We start from the raw sequence: 19,906 nt of genomic DNA, 5'->3' as shown, positions 1-19,906 counted from the left end.
CCCTCGGCCCCTCACTGAAGATATCCCTCACTGACGACATCCCCCACCCCATTACTGAGGGAGTCCCACCCCGTTACTGAGGGAATCCCCCACCCTGTAGCTGAAAATCTCCCGCAGCCCCTCGCTGAGGGCTCCCCTCGCGCCCCCACCACAGGGACCCGAGAGGGGCGCACGGGGCCTCCCGCCCCGGCCGCGCAGGGCCCCCCGCAGGTGCCGGCGGCCCCTTGCCGGGAGCTGCCCCCCGCCGCCGGCCTCCCGGGGGCGCCGCGGGTTCGAGTCCCGGCGCGGGGGGCGGCGGCGGCGGCTCACCTGGCCGTGCCGGGCGGCGGCAGACTTTGCCTCCAGCCTCTATAAAAGGTAACGGCGGCGTGAGTCAGGGCCGCCTCTTCCCCCGCCCGCTCTCACGTACGCGCGGCCGCCCGGGCAGCGCACGGAGCCGCCGTCCCGTCCCGTCCCGTCCCGCAGCGCCCCGCACCGCGCTCCCCGCCCAAGATGAGGCTGCGGGTCTCCCTCCCGGTCCCGATCCCGGTGCTGGTCCTGATCCTGGCCGCCACGGGCCGTGCCGCCGCCGGGCACGGGCACGACGACGACGACGAGTCCCTGCACTCCGAGGAGAGAGGTGAGCCGGGGGTGCGGGGCTGCGAGGTGGGGGTCCCCGGCTGCACGGGGCACCCTCGCACGGGATTTAGGGTCCCCGATAGACGGGGCACCCCTGTGCTGAATTTAGGGTCCCCGACGCACAGGCTCCTCAGGGCGTGGAGCACCCCTCTGCCAGATTTAGGGTCCCCGACAGAGGGGCACCCCTTATACATGGTGCGCCTTTGTGCCGGATTTAGGGTCCCCAATGCACGGGCACCCCAATGCACGGAGCACCCCTGTGCCGGATTTAGGGTCCCCAATGCACGGGCACCCCAATGCACGGAGCACCCCTGTGCTGGATTTAGGGTCCCCAATGCACGGGCACCCCAATGCACGGAGCACCCCTGTGCTGGATTTAGGGTCCCCAATGCACGGGCACCCCAATGCACGGAGCACCCCTGTGCTGGATTTAGGGTCCCCAATGCACGGGCACCCCAATGCACAGAGCACCCCTATGCTGGATTTAGGGTCCCCGACGCACGTGTGCCCCGATGCACGGAGCACCCCTATGCCGGATTTAGGGTCCCCGGTGTTTGGAGCGGGGGTCCCCATTGCTGGCTGTAGGGGCTGCCGTGCCTCCCCCGTTAGGGGCCCCCGGTGGGGCCGTGCCCCTCCGGCATCGCGCAGCCCCGCAGCCGCACGTCCCTGCCTTTGTCCCCGCTCCCGCCAACTCCGGTGCGGCCACGACCCCCGGCAGGAGCAGCCCTGTTCCCCCCCAGATCCCGTTCCCACCCGCCTGGGGGGCTCAGGGCTCCCAGCACTGGGTTTCAGCCTCCCGGAGGGGCCGGTGCTATGGGGCAGGTGTGGGGCTGCCCCATAGCCGGGGATGGAGCACGGGGCTGGGCGCTGCTGGGTGCCTCCCCCCGCCCTTAGGGAGCTGTGTCCTGGGTGGTAGAGGTTGCTTCCAATTTTTGGGGTCTCTCTTTTAGCGAGGGGAATGCTCGATCCCTTTGGTCTCAGTCCCTTTTCTGACCCGGAGGTTGTGGCGCTGCCAGCGTTCAGCAGGGATTTTGGGGCAGTGCCATGCCTTAGCTCGCCCGGGGCAGAGCACGGCGCGGGGACGTTCCTGTCCCAGCCTGGCCCGTGGGTTTGTGTTTCCCAGGCTCAGCCTCGTAGCGTGTCCTTGGTTTTGCCTCTGGTAAGAGTTGCCCTGACCTGTACGGGGACGGCTGCCATGCGGCACGGATCGGCGATTGTTTGGTGCCAGGAGCTGCTTTTGTTGCTGCGATGAATCACATTTCTCACCACAGCCTCGCCGGGCTGCGCGTGGGGACGGGGACGCGGATGCTCCTCGCCGCAGAGATGAAGTAACTCCGGCTGCAGGGCAGGAGGGTGCCAGGAGCCGACTGCACGGGGATGGAACTGGGAAAAGGGGGGCGGGTGGCAAACAGGCACCCCGGCTCCCCTGAAGGTCTGGCTGGAGCCCCGTGGGGGTGTGGGGTTTGGTTGGGACCCAGGAATGCCCCAGCATGGTGCTGGAGCTGTGTGCCGCAGCAAGGCTGGCTCCTTTCCTCCTCCCAGCATGGGCACTGGGTATGGCCGGTGGCACCTGGCACAAGCTGCGGGTTGTCCTCGAGGCTGTCCAGCTCTCTGTCCCCTTCTTGCTCATCCCCGATGCCTCCTTCCTCCGGTGGAGCCCATTTCTTTAGCTTAACCCACTTTCAGTTACCTCATTCCCCGGCCTCAAGCCCCACTCTGCCCCCTGGGATTCCCCATTTTTCTCCCTCCTGCTGGCACGGCCCTTTTTGCCCAGGGCCCTCCAGCTGTTTCCTTTTTCCCCAACACTCACCAAGGCCACTTGGGTTCGCAGGGAGCAGGAACAAGCCGTGGTGATTCCTGCCCTGTGCCTCCCCCATACAAATAACTTGTTCCTCTGTGGGATGCTGGCTGCATCTCGGGGCCCCGCAGCCCCCCAGGAGCACAAAGAACAATCCCTGTGGCAACCTGAGCTGCCGGTGGCAGATTAAAGGCTGATCCCCAAGGCTTGCGGTTGGCCAGGGTTTATAAACACAAAAAGGAATTTAACGCAGACGGGCTCGGGCGAGATCAGTGCACGCAGTGGTTGGAAGGGCATGGGTGCTGCGTGGGGCTGTCTGGGGGGGAAAAACTGGGGCTGTGCTTGTGGGGCAGGGCTGGGGGCTTGCTGCTGTCCCGTCCTGTGGGGCGCAGAGGTTCCCTGTGGGATTTGGCAGGAGGATGCTGCCCAGACGCCGTGCCAGCCCCAAACCCCGTGCCAGCTCTGTGCTCACTGCAGATAGGCTCAGGGAGCTGGCCGTGGGTAGCGTGAGCACGGCGGCACAGCCCATGTACCTTGATCGGGTTATTGCTTGCGAGGGGAAAGGTGCCTGGATGTGTCTGCTAGGCTGGGACTTGTCTGCAGGGGCTGGTTGCTGCTTTGAGACTTTCCCTCTGTGCATCTCTGCACGTCCTGGTGCCCCCTGGCTCCCTGAGCACCACGAACACCCCCCTGTCCTCTGCTCCGTGGTCCCCCAGCCTGGGACTGGTCCTCAGCAAGGTGGTCCTGCCATCACCCCACAGCCTTTGGCCAGGGTTTGGTTCAGGGCTGGGTGTGAGCAAAGGCTGTGGCAGGATCCCAGGGCTGCCTGTGGCTGAGCACAGGGCATCGTGTGCCCGGCCGATAAGGGAGCAGGATGTCCGAAGCTGTAAACTTCTCCTCCTGTCGGAGCTCAAGGCGTGGAGGCACCAGACAGCCCTGCTGCCATCGGATGGCATCGGCACCTGGCTGCCACCCCGCATTTGGGCATCCTCAGGTGCCCTGCAGGCTGTGCGTCCCCTGGATTGCAAACAGCTGAGGGCAGAAGGGGCATCCCCCTGTTTTCCCCCCATTGCCCGGCTCTGCTGAGGGTGCCTCTTGCCCTGCACAATCAGCCATGGGTGCGTGGTCTGTGCCCACGTCCCCGCAGCGTTTCCTGGGAGCAGCCTGCTGCTTCGGTGCCCTTCCCCTGCTGCTAGCAGCAGCCCCTGCTCCTGCTGGCCCCTCACCGTGCCCGAAGCTGCTCCTGCCCTCAGCCCCAGGCTGCAGGACATGCGGAGCAGCACGCTGCTAATGGCAGCGCCTGCCCGGGCTCGGCAGGAAAGTGTTGTTGGATGGTGTTGGATGTCAAGGAGCGAGCGCCAGGATCCCAGAGCGGGAGGGAGTGAGCAAAGTACATGTGTGTGCGTGGGGGGGGGGGGGGGGAGCACCGAAATGGGGAAACTGTGCTGATGTTGTGTTCCCCCCAGCTCAGGGAAGGGGGTGGGTTTGGTGCTAGGTGGGAGCAGAAGGGCTCCACGTGGCTGAGCACAAAGGCTTTTAGTGCCTGCAGCAGCAGCAGCCAGCTCCTGCTGGTGCCCCGTGTTTGTTCCCTGCTGGGACCCCACCGAGCAGTCCTCTCCTTGCACGCACTCTCCCAGTGCACTCATCAAAGTGCTGGGCAGCAGCTGTGTTTCTGCTCCCCACACACACACACACATTTTTGGGAGTGCTTTGCAGCCCCTGTGCATGCTCGGGGTAGGGCAGGGCGTGCAGAGAGCTGCAGCACCTCTGTTGTGGTGCGCGGCAGCGGTTCAGCGGTGAGGGGAGCTGGCCCCGCGCGGTGCTCGGAAGGAGAAGACGTGCTCCGGCGGGGAGCGTGGGAGGGAGGCTGAAATTATGCAAATCAGGGTTTGCGCAGGGCGGTAGGGTAATGTTCGTGACGAAGGGTCTGGAGAGTTGCAGGGCTACGCCAGGGTGGGTGCTGAGGGCTTGATCCCACCGCCGGGCTGGGCTGGCCTCGGTGCTCACCTTCATCGCTCGGGGTGTGCACCAAGGGACCCGTCCCCGGTGCTGCGCCCAGCTCCATGGGTGGGGAAATGCTCTCAGGTGGCCTTGGTGCGTGGGTGGGTGCTCGGGTACCAAGGGACCCCCGGGGGAATCTGTGTGCAGCTGCAGCCTTCAGGCTGTTTGATCCCCCTCTCCCTATAGGGGCACCGAGTGGTCTGGGGCCGCGAGCCCCTGCGGAGCCCCACCAGCCGCAGGAGCAAGCACGGGGACCTGGGAAGCCGGGGTGGGTGGCACGGTGCTGATGCAGCAGGGCAGGTGCCAGCACCGTGCTGTTGCTCAAACTTCAGGTGTCAAGGCAGAGTTCCTGGAGGTGAGCAGAAAAGCAGGGTGCCGGGGCAGGCTGTGCCGGTTGAGGCATGTGCAGCGCACCCAGGCATCGTGTGCCAGCCCCGGGCTGCCGCCTGTTACCTGCTCCAGGCCCGCCACCCTCGTGCTGCGGGAGGGGAATCCTGCCTGGGAAAGCTGCTGAAGCACCTCTTGGGGGTCCCATCTGTGACCACTGCACCCCCGGCACAAAGTGCACACGCGTTCCTGCCCCGTGCAGGCAGCTGCATCGTGCCCAGCCCTCTGCGTACACCTCCGGGAGCACCCCACACCTTGGGCGAGTGACTCCCGAGCCTCTGACAAGCTGCAGAGACATCACCACCGTGCTGGAGGCAGCCCCGAGGGCCGTTCCCATATCCACGGCTCCGGCGTCCCCAAGCATCCGCGGCCACCAGGGCTGCGGCCGTGCCTGGCTCCTGGCTGGGAGGAGGGCAGGATCCTGCTGGGCTCGGGGCCCCGCATCAGCTGCCTGGGCCTGGGAAAGCGTGCCTCTTCCTTTCTCACCCGTGAGCTGGAATCCGCTCCTATTAATAGCAAGCGGCTGTCGGTGGCCGTTGTCAGTGGCAGGGCCGGGGACCAGCGCGGCACTTGTTGGCCCCTGCAGCACCCCATCCAGGCTAATGGGCACTTGCCCTAGCGAGGGATGGAGATGTTTGGGGAGCGGCCTGTGCCCTGGGGAGCTGAGGGAGCAGGGTGGGTGCTCGCCCCAAGCCTCTCCCACCTTCGCGTGCCGGGATGTGCCAGCCGGGGGTAGCAGCACCATGCCACCAGGAGCACCCCGGTGAGAACAAGTCCGAGGAGGTGAATTACCTTTGTCTTGGTGCAGCTGGAAGAGCATGGGCAGAGCTGCTCAGCGATGAAAAGCCCGTATCTGTGATTTATTTTTTCCCATTATAATGATGATAACAAAGTGTCGAGCCCCGGAGTTTCCCCTCGGGGTGATGCACGCAGGCCTCCCTGCTGGGAGAAGGCAGTGCCCTCCGGGAGCATCCCCGGCTGTGGGGCAGGAGGAGGAGGAGGAGGAGTGGGGAAGCGAAGGCTGGGAGGGAGCTGAGGGTGCAGTGGGAGCCCTGGGACCTGCTGCCGGGGCTGTGAGCACTGCCTGTCTGTGTTTGCTGCCAACCTTTCCCTTCCATTCATGCTCTTGTGTTTTGTCTTTTTTTTTTTTTTTTCCCCCTTTCTTTCTCAAGGTCCTGGTGACAGCCACTGGAGCTATGAAGGTAAATACCCTGCAGTTACTCCTGCTTTCCCCCACCACCCAGCGCACGCTGGGCTCGAGCCAGCCGTGGTTAATGATTACAGGGCTCCTGTGCGCACTCAGCGGCTCGCCCTTCCCTCCTGCCTGACCCTGACGGTTCAGCGGTGCCCGAACCCGGGCACGGGTGGGCTGGAGAGCCCGGGGTGCCCCCATTTGGGGGGGGGGGCAGCAGCAGCTCTGCTGGGGGATCCCCCAAACCCTCGTGTTGGGGTGCCCTTGGGGCCAGGCTCCCCCCCCCTCCCCAGACGGGTGCTGGCCGCATCCTGTGCCAGGCCGGGCTCCCCAAGGCTGGACTTGCAGCCTGTGCTGGGACTTTGACCTGCCCAGGGATTAGCTTGTGTCCTCACCCCTGTCCTCTGTCCCCTTGAGAGGGGTGGGCTGGGGGACAGCCCAGGCTTGTGCTGACCCGAGAAATGCTAGAAGCAGCCCCCTGCAGTGCGAGGGGAGGTTTTGGGGACATCAGCCGTCCCTTTGTGGGGCTGCAGGGCACAGCTGGGGGCCGGCACCTTGCCGCCTGTGGCTGCGGGCTCGCGTGGTCCTGGTGGCACCGTGCTCGAGGGGCTCACGTAGCAGTGGGAGAAGCAACAAGGCTGCGCCCGGCAGCAGCAAGCGTGTGACGAGCTGCAGGCTCCTCCGCCTGCCAAGTCCACTTGTAAATGATCTTCTCGCGCTCTTCCCAAACACCCCTAAAATAGACTTTCCTGGCAGCTCACCGTGCTCGGAGCCCTTTCGTGGCACAGCTGCGCGCCGTCACGCGGCAGCGGGGAGCTGCTCCCGAGCTAGCTTGGTGGAAACCAAACCTGTGAGCGTGGTGCACTGCCCAAACCGCGCCTGCCCCTTCCCTCCCACCCACCCCAATCGCCCCGGGGGTCTCCTCGCCTGGCTGGCCTCACCGCTGCTGCCTCCCCGTTGCAGAACCAGAGCGCTGGGGCGAGCACTACCTGGCCTGCTCGGGCACCATGCAGTCTCCCATCAACATCGAGACGGAGAAGACCATCTTCAGCCCCCAGCTGCGGCCCATCCAGCTCTCCGGCTACAGCCTGCCCGCCAGCAAGAAGCTCAAGCTGAAGAACAACGGGCACACAGGTGGGTGCGAAAGGCACCAGCCTCTCCTGGCAGGGCCAGGCTTCTCTGAAACCCTCCCCGTGGCTCTGGGAGGGCTTCGCTCGTGTCCTCTTTGGGGCTGCGAGGGGAACGTCGGGCTGCCAGGCTGGTACGGACCCAGGGGCTTTCCTGGCTGGAGGGGAGAAACCAGGAGATGGAGAGCTCACAACTCACTGCCTTTGGGTGGTGGCTCCGGGAATTTGTTATAATCCATGTTTCCTCTAAAAACATGCCCCTAATACTTCTGATGCAAGTTTGCAGCCGTTGTTTCCACTTTCAAAGGACTGGTTGGTCCCTGGTGTGACTTAGCCCTTAAGGTACCTACCCATCAGTCTTCTAGGAGACACAGCTTTGGCCAACTTAAAGCCCGTGCTTCGAGATGCTATCTCAGGATCTTAAGGCACTTTAAGAAGTTGTTTATTTCCCTTTTCCAGTTTTAGAAGGGCTTTTTCTCCCAGCATCTGGCATGGTGAGACTGATACTGCGGTAATGTAAATGGATTCTGTCCCAACTTTCTGGGGGGGACAAAAAACCTCTCCTTCCTGCCCTGCAGCTGGAGGTGGCAGCTCCTGGCTGCCACCAGGTCTTTCCAGGAGCGCCTCGCTCATCCTGTGCGCGCCGGTGGCTGCCAGTTCCCAAGAAAAGCTGTTGGGGACAGCAACGTGTCGAAGGTGTGATAAGACAGCCCCGTGACCTGGTAGCTAGATGGAGTTGATGCAGCAAACTCGACCAGTCGGACTCGCTGCATGCCCAGAGCTTTACTTTACAGCCTCCCGCCCTGGCGTGCCTGCATAGCTGAACGGGTCGAGCTCAGTGGTTGCTATTTTAGACACCCTGGCATCTGGTGTTGCTTGGTGTTCAGAAAGCGCTCGTAACATTTTTGTCGAGAGGGCTAGGGGGGTGAAGAAGTTTCTCATCTGCTTATAAGATGCCTTTTTTTTTTTTTTATTCTGGTGACTGCCAGCCTTCTGTGATCGTTCTGAAAAGCCGGGATATTTCTGCTGTCACTCCTCCTTACACAACGCATACGCTACACAAACTTTTGCAAGGGCCTGAAAATGACTCAGATAAATAATAGGAATGCCCTGATCTAGATATACAAAAGAAATGTTAAAGCAGATAAATCCCCAGGGAGGGAGCAGTGTCCCACTTCCTGTATTTGAGTTCTGTATCTACGAGCCCGGTGGCAGGCGGCACAGGAGAGGACAAATGACTCATCACGGCTGCCTTGTGTTCCTGATCCCAAACCTGTGCCCTGGCTGGTGATCTGACTGACACTTCACCTACAGAGGGATGAGGAAGGAAAAGAGCTGACTTTAAAAATGAGAAGGTGCTGGGAAGGATAGGGCAGCCTTTCCCAGGGTCCGGGGATGCTCCTGGTGGCTTTGGTGCATGTCCCAATAGCTCAGCCCTTAGGTTTGCCACACCACGGCATGAGGGCTGGCTCTGCTAGGTGGGTATTTTGGACTTGGCCTTGGCCAAAAATTCAAATCCTTGAATTTTGTCTATCCTTGAATTTTGAATATCCTGCCTATCCTTGAACTTTGCCCACGGTCTCTTTATAATATCCTCGCCCAGTGCATCAGTTGTTGGACAGCATCCAGCGTGGAGCTGCCCGGGGAGTCTCTGCAGAGGGGCTGCTCACTTTGAGCACTTCCAGCTAAAGGAACAGCCGCCGTGATTTACTTACCGGGGTGTCCTACAACCCGAAGCTGAAAGCCAAACCCTGCTGCATTTGCACGGCGCTATCCGTTGCCCCACCTATAGCCTCATTAAAGATCAAAAGCGAGTCTGTTTGCTGTCACCAGCTTCCACCAGCCCAGGGTGACTCTTTCCCTTAAGCCGCCTCCTCTGCAAACCTGGGACGGACTGGACGCTGTATTTTACTGACCGACCTCTTCCTCCTGCCCTGCAGTTGTCCTGGAGCTGCCCGAGTCGCTGGCCATCACGGGCGGCTATGCCCAGCAGTACCGAGCCGTGCAGCTGCACCTGCACTGGGGATCCCCGACGACAGCCGGCTCCGAGCACACCGTTAATGGGAAGCGCTTTGCTGCGGAGGTGAGGAGCCCTCGTCCCCCTCGACCGTCCTCTCCCAGCGCTGGGCTGATGGAGCAGGAGTTTTCTCTGTACACAGCCTGCCCTGCCAGCTCCCGTCTGGCTTTACCCCCTTTTTCTCTAGCTGCTGTCCTCCAGCCCTGCTGTCCAGGGCTGGTTTGCTGCCCATAAGCAAGGCAGCTCCCATGGGCAGCTGTTCACGCTTGCTTCTACCCATTGGCACGTGTTCTCTCCATCCCACCTGCACACTTACCCCTAGCAGGGATGCTCGGCATGGCCGTGTGCCTCTCCCAGCCCTTGCTATGGCCGGGGAGCCTCGTGGGGGTGTGCACCTCTTCGGTGTGCCCATCCTGTGTGTTTCCCTCCAGCTCCACGTGGTCCACTACAACACCAAGTACGACAGCTTCAAGGCGGCGGTGGCCCAGCCGGATGGGCTGGCCGTGCTGGGAGCCTTCCTGGAGGTGAGTCCCAGAGCCCAGCCCTGGGCAAGGAGGGGTGGGAGTGGGGCTGGGGTGGGCGTCAGGGGTAATTCTGGGGAGAGGCAATGGTGCTGGTGCCCCTGGGGAGGAGAGGAGAGGCAGCCCTGATGGGAAGGAGGGTCCAGCAGGACAGGGTGCCCCTCGCAGGCAGCCAAACCTCCCTTTGCTGCTGTATTGCAGGTCGGGCCGAGGGAGAACCCATTCTACCAGGAAATACTCAAGCATCTCCGCAAAATCCAAGGAGAAGGTGAGGCCCCCAGCAGGGAAACCCCGTGCAGTGGAGAGGAAGGGCAAATCTCCTGCCCTCCCCGGCACGCCGGGTGCATGCAGTAGGGTGGTGCGAGGCTGGGCTGGGCAATGCCCCAGGCCAGGTGTGCTCCGTGAGCCCCGTGCCGGTCCCGTTCCCCTCCTTGGGGCTGCCCTCACTCCCGTGCCTTCTCCTCCCAGATGAGGAAGTCCTGGTGCCCGGGTTCAACATCGCGGGCTTGCTGCCCGACAGCCTGCACCTCTATTTCCGCTACAACGGCTCCCTGACCACCCCTCCCTGCTTCCAGTCGGTGACGTGGACGGTCTTCAACCAGACCGTGATGCTCTCCCATGACCAGGTCTGTCGGGGCAGCATCCATGCCGGTCCCCGTGGATGCCGTGCGCCGGGGGCTTTTTGGCTCCTGGCAGTGCGCATCCTGCTCTATTCACGCCCTTCTCCTCCCAGATCTCGGTGCTGGTGACAAGCCTGCAGTACGACTACGGCAAACCCCTGCAGAACAATTTTCGGCCGCCCCAGGGCCTGCACAAGCGGTGGGTGCTGGCGAGCTTCGAGCCCACCTTCTCCCGGGAGAGGCAGGTGCCCACGGGTAAGGAGCGGGCGAGCATCCTGGGGCTGCTGGGGTGCAGGGTGAGGAGCGGGGCTCTGCTTCCCTTAGGGGAATGCATTTTTTTTACACGGGTTACCCTGGGTTTTGGAGCAGGGCTGGGGGCTGTCAGGCTGGGTACTCACCACTCTGCTCGAGGACAAACAGAGGCTGGTTCCCTCGGTGCGTCCTCGAAGCCCTTTCTGTCACCGGTGGTTTCCAGCTATGAGCAGAAGTTCCTGTTAGCCCTCAGGTGCGACTATCGCTCTGCATCACCGCGTCCGTGCCCCTTTTCAGTTCTCTGAGCTCACTTGGGGTTTTTTTTCCCTGTCCAACATCCTGTTCCTTCTCCTTTCCGGTGGCGTTTGTCGCCTTGTGTCAAGGTGACTAATAGAAATAGCGCACAGGATGGGTCCCAGGCCCCGGGGGAATGCCTGGCTAACCGCACAGCGGCCCGCCGCCCCCCCCTCGCCACCCCACCTGCGGCCAGCTCGCTGAGGGCTGCAGGATTTAATCACCGTGGTCCTCGGCCTCGCTCGCAGCTTCCCGGGCGGCACCACGGCGAATGGTTCACTGAAGCCCGGGGAGATAAAATCTACCGCATTTTCTTTGTCTGGAATATCACTTATCAAAGAAGGATATCGGGTTAGGCTGGCATGCTCTATCTTTGGTAAACCTGTTAGAAACATTATCGTGCTTTCCATTTACCGCCGAGCCTTTTCTTTTACCCCTTTCTGCAGAAGCTATTCCTCTGCAGGCGCTGGCAAGAGGCGAGGGGGCGGAGGTGCAAATAAGCTCACCTCTTTTCTTCCCTTATTTGCTATTTCTATCAAACCACCCCCAAACAAAGCCCTTGGCCCCGGAGTCGTGTGTCTGAATGCCGGGCTGGTGTCCCCGTGCTCCCGGATGAGGTTGCCGGTCCCCAGACCTTGCATGCACCGGGGTGGTGCAGCCTTCCCCGCTCCGCACTGCCCCGTGCACCGGTGGGGCCGGGTCCCGTCCCACCTCGCTTTCAGCTCTACCTCCTTCGCCCACGCTTGTTGATTTTTCCCAAGCTGGGGGCTCAGGGAAGCTGCTCCGTGAGCTGCTGGATGCTGGCACCGATAGTGCCACCCGGCGCGCGATGCTGGAGCCGTGCAGGTGATAATGCTGCTGCGGGAGAGCAGCGCTGCTGCGCTGGGTAAATAGTGCCTGGCGCAGGATTTAGGGCACGGATAGGTGGTGTTAGGGCTGGCTGTCCCCACTGTACTGGCACTTTTCCTCCCCTCTGGGCCACCCCCTGGCTGTGCCATGTCTCCTGGGGGTGGTGGCAGCAGGTACGGGAAGTGCTGGCCCTGGGGAGGGTGCTGGGGGACACCCAGTGGGGATGGGGGGGTCCTGGCAGCCCGGTGCTGAGCCTGGGGTAGGCAGCTACGGGGGGGCTGTTCTGGACCCACCCTGGGATCCCTGCAGCGGGCTCTCACATTTTTTTTTTTTTTCTCAGCGGGACAGACCAGCTCCTCCTTTCATGCAGGTAAGTATGCTCACCCGAGGCTGCTGGCTTCGTGTCCCCTCCAGCCCTGTGTCCCCCACTGCCCCCTAAACCACCACCACCCACCCCATGACATGCCTGTGCTGGGCTTGCAGGGGACGTGCTGGCTGTGGTCTTCGGGGTGCTCTTTGCCATCACGGCACTGGCCTTCGTGTTCTACGTCTACAAGCACCGCAGCCAGAACGCACGGTGAGTGGTGGGAAGAGCAGGGTTGGGGGCACAGCACGGCTGTCCCCCCCCCGTGCCCCTGCACGCAGCTGTATGGGAAACGAGCATTATGCAGCTGAGTTATTGGGGCCCCCCTGTCTGCCCTAACACCCTGCTCTTCGTCCCACACCAGGCTGGACTCGCCCACCAAATCCAAGGTCATCTACACGGCGGCCACCACCGAGAACACAGCGTGAGCCCCGCGGCTCAGCCCCGTCCCCTCGCTCCCGCCCCGAGCTGGGGGGGCACCAGCCTCCCCCAGCTGCACGGACTGTTCATCTGGGGCAACACCCAGCCCCAGCAGATATTTTTGTTACAAAAAACGATAAAAACTTTAATAAAAAAGGCCAAAAAGCTATAAGAGCTTCCTGCGCTGCCGGCCACCCGTGCTGTTCCAGGACCAAGCGGCGGAGAGACGCCGGACCCTTCCCATCGCAGAGCATCAGCCTCCGTCCGTGCCCCAGGCAGAGCTCCAGAGCAAGCAGTGCGGGGCTCCTCGCGCAGCCTGGCCCTGCCCTTCAGCGCTCTGGGACTTCTTCCTCCTCTTATTTGTGCAAAGTGTTGGAAAAACAGCGCCGGGGCTGGGTAGGGCCGGAGCGCTGCAGAGGTGAAGGTAGCAGACCCTCTGCTTCCTCGCCGGCCCCCACCCTGCTGCTCTCGAGCTGCTGCCCCTGAAGGCTCTCGTGCAGCCCGAGCCAAGCCCTGGGGAGCATCGGGGCCCTGCTGCAGCCAAGAGCAACGGGCTAGGCAGGGGCGAGGCGAGGAAGCCTCCACCCTGGTGGCAACCGAGGAGCAGACGAAGCACGCCCCCAGGGCTGGCACACACCCCACTCAGATATGGTACTTATTTTTTTTTTTATTGGTATAAAAGCCCACTGTAGACAAAGCCGCCTTCTCAGCACTGAGCCCGTGGGCTGTTTCAATATCCCCATCTTGTAGCACAGCATCAGGGCCGGTGCCTGCCTGAAAATCCCCCTCTGGCCCCTGGAGAGGGCGATGATCCCCGGGAGCAGCCCCCAGCAGCACCCCTCCCCAGGCCGTGCTGGCACCAGCTGCAGGCTCGCTGGCCCACGGCCACCCACCAGGGCTGGTGGGATCCACCTGCCCACATCCCCTCCCACCACCCTCCGTCCCCAGCAGCTGCCCACCCACGCCAGCCCCCCGACAGCACCCCCGGGATGCCAGCTCACTGCAGTCCAGCGCTGGGGCCATGTCTCGCTGTGAGCAGGGAGTGAAGAGGTGGAGAGAATAGCACCACAGCGTTCAGCCCTGGCCCAGACAGCGCCCTGCAAAGCTGCTTCCTCCACCCCGGGTGTCCCCCAGCGGCACAGGGGACAAGGGGGCATCTTCTGCGCCGGGGGGAGAAGCGAGGGGGTTCCTTGGGATCAGTCCGAGGAAGGATTCTTCCCAGGCAGGATAACTCGGGGCCAGCAAAGCCAAGTCCCGCAGGCTGAGCTGTCCCCAGAGGAGCAGGCCAGCCCCAGTGCCACTTGTCCGCTGGGTGCTGCGGCTGGGTGGTGGTACCTGCCCCTCCAGGGCTGGCCGGGGTCCCCCCATTCCAGGAGAAAATGTATTGCAGAGGAGGCGAGTGCCGATCTTACCGCCGAGACGGAGGGGAGGGCAGGGGCAGGTGGGGACGGGAGCGTCCTGCGGGGCCTCAGGATGCCAGCTGGGGGCTGGCTCCGCTCTGTGAACCTGCAGGAACCAAGCCAGGGGGTGGAGATTTTCACCAAATTTCACACCCCAACCACTTCCCCCTAAGAGTCAACCCCAGGGTCTCCTCCTGTCCCGTAGGAGAGGGAGTCACCTCCTTGCCTCATTCCCCAAGAGACCCTTTCCCCACCCCAGGACCCAGCACCCAAAGGGACACAGAGGGTCCCCAGGACCCAAAGGGTCCCCCGTCCCAGTTTCTGAGCAGGACTTACAGAGCAGGAAGCGGCGCAGGTTCTGGGCAGAGCCCCCCGAGAGCAGGTAAGCCCAGACGGCAGCAGCGGCCATCAGCAGGTAGGAGGGCACCAGGCTGCCCACGTACAGCGGGTTCCAAAACGTCTTGGGGGGAGAAGCAGAACAGGGAAACGGTGAGCAGGGTGTCCCACTGCCCAGCTGCTGTACACAGCCATCGTGTCCCCCTTCCTCTTGGTTCCAGCGGTGCGGCAGCTCTGGTGAGGGGCTGGGACAGGATGGGGACGTGTGGCAGTGTCACGGCCCTCCGCCCTGAAGAGTCAGTCCCTGCTTGAGCAGATGACCACCAGCAGTCCCTCCCCACCTCGGCCATTCGGGGATTCAGTGGAGCGGGGCAGGGGGAAACCAGCTCCAGGACCTGGTTCATGAAGGGCGCAGCCCAAGGCGGGACTGGTTGCAATTCCCCAAACACCAACAGTGCTGGTGGTGCCCCAGGCTGCTCCTCCACAGGACGCGGGGACCAGCACACCCCCAGCCATCCCTGGAGGCAGCACAGAGCTCTGCTCCCAGCCACTCACCGACCCCGACACCGCAAGGTGCATGACGACGACGGCCGCGATCTCCCACCAGCGCCGGTTCTCGCAGCCGTGGAAAAAGAGGATGCCCCAGAAGGTGTGCAGGAAGATCAACACCATGGTCATGAAGGCTGCGGGGAGCAAAAGCGGGGGGTCACCAGGGAGCCACTGGCCCCGCAGGCTCAGGGAGGAGGAAGAGGAGCAGGGACAGGGTGCGGGGGCACTGATGGGCTGGAGAGGAGCAGGGAGGGGCACAGTGGACGAGATATGGCAGAGGGGGGCTGCAAGGGGCTACGATGGCTACGGGGAGCAGAAGCCCTCGTGACGCAGCAGGGACGTGGGCGAGGGGCACGATCCCATCCCTCACCTGAGGTCAGGAAGTAGAGCTGCGAGTCCCCGTGGATGCCCACGGTGCCCGGTCCCAGCGCGTCCGCCAGGAGGTTGATCATGGAGAAGGCGCCGCTCATGAGCCCAAAGCCCACGCCAGCCACTGCCGGGACAGAGAGGCCGTGACACCCCAAACCCATGGTCCCCCCACCCCTGGCACCTCCCAAACCCCATCAGACCCCGGGTATCCCCCTCCCCTGGGCCCCGCGTGGCACTCACCGTATGCCATTTGCTGGATGGAGATGGGGGAGCAGCCGTCCTCGCTGAGGGCCACCAGCCCCTCGATGGCCTTCCTGCAGGGAAAAGTGTGGTGGGGCACGGCACGGACCGGGCAGGGAGATCCCCACCAGCCCACCCTCCTCAGGGCCACCCCGAAAGGGTGCAGCCGGGTCTCCGGCAGGCACCTGGCTTCTTGCTCAACAATCCTGCCGTTGATTAATGGATCTACGGGCACTTTGCGCACCACTACACCACGGCAGGGAGCGGTTAGGACTCGGCTGACAGCCCCCGGAGCGCTGACCGGGCATGGCAGGAGCACTGCTGCCACCGCTGCAAAAACACACCGCGGGGACCTCCCCGAGCCACCGGCACGGGAGTGAGGCCACATCGGGTACTTGTTCAGCTCTGGGCCCCTCAGCACAAGGACGCTGAGGGCCTGCAGTGTGTCCAGAGAAGGGCCGTGAAGCTGGTGAAGGGCCTGCAGCACAAGTCCTGTGAGGAGCGGCTGAGGGAGCTGGGGGTGTTTGGTCTGGAGAAGAGGAGGCTCAGGGCAGAGCTTGTGGCTCTCTGCAACTGCCTGAAAGGAAGCTGCGGGGAGCTGGGGGTCGGCCTCTTCTCACATGTAACCAGTGACAGGACCAGAGGGAATGGCCTCAGGTTGAGCCAGGGGAGGGTCAGGTTGGAAATGAGGAGACATTTCTGCTCAGAAAGAGCAGCCAGGCACTGGGACGGGTTGCCCTGGGAGGTGGTGGCGTCACCGTCCCTGGGGGTGTTCAAGGAGAGGTTGGACGTGGTGCTTAGGGACAGGGCTTAGCGGGTGATATTGGTGGTAGGGGGATGGTTGGGCCAGATGATCTTGGAGGCCTTTTCCAACCCTAATGACTCTGTGATGCTAATCCAACCCCACAGACCAGCTGTAGGGGCTGTCGGGATGTCGCAGACCCAGCAGCAGCACCCCCGGCTGCAGAAAACATCCCTAGGGCGTGCACGCAGCTGGGAGAGCGGACCTATTTTTTTTTTAGAAAATGCAAAAAAACCAACAACAACAACAACAACAACAACAACAAAAAAACATAAAAAACAGGGGGTGCAGAGAGCAGCCCAAAAAAGCTAGAAGAACGGGCTGCGGGGGGAGAGGCCGGCATCACCAGGGCTCCGCAGGACGGGAGCAGGGCTGGCGGCTGCGGCGTGGAGCTCTGCCACCCTCTGCCTGCGTGCCGCAGTGCTGCCGCCCTCCTCACGCCGACACCGCGGGCCCGGGACCAGACTTTGCCCCGGCGCGGGGCACCGTGCCGCCCCGACACCCCCGCCCCCTCTCACCTGAGCAGCTTGTAGTAGAGGAAGCGGAAGGCCTCCTGCAGCAGCACCGAGAACATCACCCCGAAGATCAGCAGCCCCCTCTGCAGCGCCTCGTCGCGCGGGTCGCTGGCCTTCACCGCGATGAACCAGATGAGGGAGGACAGCAGCAGCGACACCAGCCAGAAGAACGCCCTGCGGGGCACGGCGAGCCCGTCACGGGGACCGGTACCGGGGCCCGGACACTGATGTGCCCTGGTGGTGCCCCTAATGGTACTGGTGCCACTGCGAGCACTGGTGGTGCCCATAATGGTACTGGTGCCCCGGCACTGGTGCCACTGCGAGCACTGGTGGTGCCCATAATGGTACCGGTGCCCCGGTACTGGTGCCACTGCAAGCACTGGTGGTGCCCATAATGGTACTGGTGCCCTGGTACTGGTGCCACTGTGAGCACCAGTGGTGCCCGTGATGGTATATCAGTGCCCCGGTACCGGTGCCACCATCAGTACCGGTGGTCGTGTTATGCCCATGACAGCACCGGTGCCCGTACCAGTGCCGGGTACCGGTACCAGTATGGGTGCCGGTGGCCCTGCAGCACTCACAGCAGTGCAGGTACCGGTGGCCGTACCCGTGCCCACACCGGTGCGGGTGCAGTACCCAGCTGTGACCACCCGTACCGGTGCCGCCACCCTTCCCACACCAGTACTGGTACCGGTACCGGTGCCCACCCCAGCCCCCACCAGCACCATACCCACACCGGTACCGGCCGCAGCACCGTGCCCCCGGGCTGGGTGCCGCCACCCGCAGCACCACCAATGCCCGTCGCGGTGCCGGTGCCGGTCCCGGTGCCCGTCACCCCCCGCCCCCCGGTGCGGCGGTACCGGCACTGACCCGGCGATGAGGATGATGATGCGCAGCGGGTCGCGGGCGATGGTGAAGAGGAAGAGGCTGAGCGCGGGCCCGAAGGCGATGAAGGTGCACCCGAAGAAGACGGCGAGCGTCATGGCGGCGGTACCGGCGGCGGTACCGGGGGGCAGCGGGGGGGCACCGGGGGCACCGGGCACGGCTCGGCACCGGACGGGACCGCGGGCACCCGGCTGCACCCTGCCCGCGCCCCCCGCCCTTCCGGGGCCGCCTGACGTCACCCGCCGCCTGCGCGCGCCGCCGCCGGGGCCGGAAGAGCGGCGCTGGGCGGGGCCCGCACCGGGGAGCGGGGGCGGGGAACCGGGAGGGGCGTGGCCTGCGGTGGGGGGCGTGGCCTTGGGGGCGGGGGCGGGGCATCGCTGCAGGCGGGGTTTGCTAAGGGGCGGGGTGCGTGAGGGGCGTGGCCTGTACGGAGGGGGGCGTGGTTTGATGTGATGGGGGCGTGGTCTGATCGGAGGGGGGCGTGGTCTGTTCGGAGGGGCGTGGTCTGATGGAGGGGGCGGGGTCTACATTGAGGGGCGTGGTCTGATCGGAGGGGGAGTGGTCTGGTCGGAGGGGGGCGTGGTCTGTTCGGAGGGGGCGTGGTCTGATGGAGGGGGCGGGGTCTACATTGAGGGGCGTGGTCTGATCGGAGGGGGAGTGGTCTGGTCGGAGGGGGGCGTGGTCTGTTCGGAGGGGCGTGGTCTGATGGAGGGGGCGGGGTCTACATTGAGGGGCGTGGTCTGATCGGAGGGGGAGTGGTCTGGTCGGAGGGGGCGTGGTCTACATTGAGGGGGCATGGTCTTGTCGGAGGGGCGTGGCCCTCCCAGGGCCGCCTGGTCTACCCGGAGCCGACCGTGGCGGTGTCATGGCGGCGGCCTCCTCGCCGTGCCGGGGCTGACCCGCGGGGGTCCCCGGGGGGGAGGCCGGGGGTGGTCTCGGCAAGGCGCTGCAGCTGGGTGTAGTGCCTAAAGGGGGCTGCAGGAGAGCTGGGGAGGGACTCTGTGCCAGGGGGTGGCGATAGGACAAGGGGGAATGGCTTTAAAATAAAAGAGGGGAGATTTAGGTTAGATATTTGGAAGAAATTCTTCACTCAGAGGGTGGTGAGGCCCTGACACGGGCTGCCCAGAGAAGCTGTGGCTGCCCCATCCCTGGCAGTGCTCAAGGCCAGGCTGGGTGGGGCTTTGGGCAGCCTGGGCTGGTGGGAGGTGTCCCTGCCCATGGCAGGGGGCTGGGACTGGGTGGTCTGTAAGGTCCCTCCCAACCCAACCCATTCTGGGACTCCATGGTTTGGAATTGTACAACAATTGGAGTTGGATGATCTTTAAGGTCCCTTCCAACCCAAAACACTCTGTGATTGCATGGCCGTTGGGCTGTCAGGCCCAGGTCAGCACATCCAGAGACGCAGCAGGACAGATACCCAGGGTGACGTGGCCGGGACACAGCCCGCAGCCGACACCTCTCCATCGCCAGCCTCCTGCGGCTCCCTGCTCCCTGTAGAGCAAGGGGCAGCAGAGGGCGGAGGGGAGGCAGCGCGGATCCGGGCCCTGGGGGGTCGGCTGGTGGCCTTGGTGTTCCCATCGCCGGCAACAACCGCCAGGCCCTCGCAGAAATGAGTTCAGAGGTGAAGGAGGATCTGGCGGAGGGATGTAAATGGTTAAACAGGCCAATGCGATCCAGGAGGCTGGAATGGGGAAAAGTACTGGGTGTGAAAGGGCTCTTTGTCCCGGCAGGAAGGCGAGGGACGCCCAGGAGCTGGGCACTGGGGACGCGCCCTGATAGGGAGGCCGGGCAGGCCTGTTTGCAGGGCAGGGTGCTCTGGTGGCTTTGCCCTCTTGTTCCTTTGACAGCCGGACGAATCCACTCCGGGGGGGCGCTTTGACCAAACACCAGCTCAACACGGTGACATGCTGAAGGGAAATGACAGACCTGACCAGAAACCCCAACCCTTGCACAGGACAAGCTCAGCCAGGCGGGAGAGCACCGTCCTTCTCCTCCAGCACATCCTGGGATGTGATGACCCAAGGGAGAATGAGCCCTGAGGCACAGAGCGGTGAGGGGAGCCCTTTGCTGCACAACCAAAAGTCTTCAGAGCTCCAAACGTGACTTGGGGGGCCAGGGGGAGGGCAGGAGGCCAGAAGCACCTGGGCAGGAAAAGAGCTGCCATCTCTCCATCCTCTCCCGAGCTGAGGGGCGCAGCAAATAAAGGAAAGCAGTCAGGGAAAGCTCTCCCTGTCACTCGCTGGGGTGATGGCCTGGCCCAGCGAGGGGTCAGCGTGAATTAATGTTTCCTGGCCGCCTGAGGCTGTGCTGCCAGGGGGATATCCGCCGAGTAGTGTGGGACAGCAGGGCT

At 63.6% G+C, this 19,906-nt stretch overlaps 2 protein-coding genes across 2 annotated transcripts; one reads left to right on the top strand and one right to left on the bottom strand.

Annotated features, from left to right (window-relative positions):
- Window positions 1-208: 208 nt before the first annotated feature.
- On the top strand, window positions 209-12,629 carry CA9 (carbonic anhydrase 9). Its single transcript, XM_080572734.1, has 11 exons — window positions 209-619; window positions 5,977-6,006; window positions 6,960-7,130; window positions 9,064-9,206; window positions 9,572-9,664; window positions 9,863-9,929; window positions 10,130-10,287; window positions 10,395-10,536; window positions 12,017-12,046; window positions 12,160-12,253; window positions 12,405-12,629. Exons 1-11 carry the CDS (start codon window positions 493-495, stop codon window positions 12,466-12,468), a joined length of 1,119 nt encoding a protein of 372 aa, XP_080428860.1. The 5' UTR covers window positions 209-492; the 3' UTR covers window positions 12,469-12,629.
- A 482-nt stretch (window positions 12,630-13,111) lies between these two features.
- Window positions 13,112-17,797, bottom strand: LOC308185075 (gamma-secretase subunit Aph-1b-like). Its single transcript, XM_080572735.1, has 7 exons — window positions 17,542-17,797; window positions 16,675-16,845; window positions 15,355-15,428; window positions 15,116-15,238; window positions 14,752-14,879; window positions 14,197-14,320; window positions 13,112-13,966 (listed from the first exon to the last, which is right to left on the bottom strand). Exons 1-7 carry the CDS (start codon window positions 17,652-17,654, stop codon window positions 13,929-13,931), a joined length of 771 nt encoding a protein of 256 aa, XP_080428861.1. The 5' UTR covers window positions 17,655-17,797; the 3' UTR covers window positions 13,112-13,928.
- Between the last annotated feature and the right edge of the window lie 2,109 nt (window positions 17,798-19,906).

The sequence above is a fragment of the Anser brachyrhynchus genome (assembly GCF_964034855.1).
Source record: "Anser brachyrhynchus genome assembly, chromosome: Z".
In the NCBI taxonomy this organism is placed as follows: domain Eukaryota; kingdom Metazoa; phylum Chordata; class Aves; order Anseriformes; family Anatidae; genus Anser; species Anser brachyrhynchus.
This window is presented reverse-complemented; position numbering and strand designations above follow the sequence as displayed.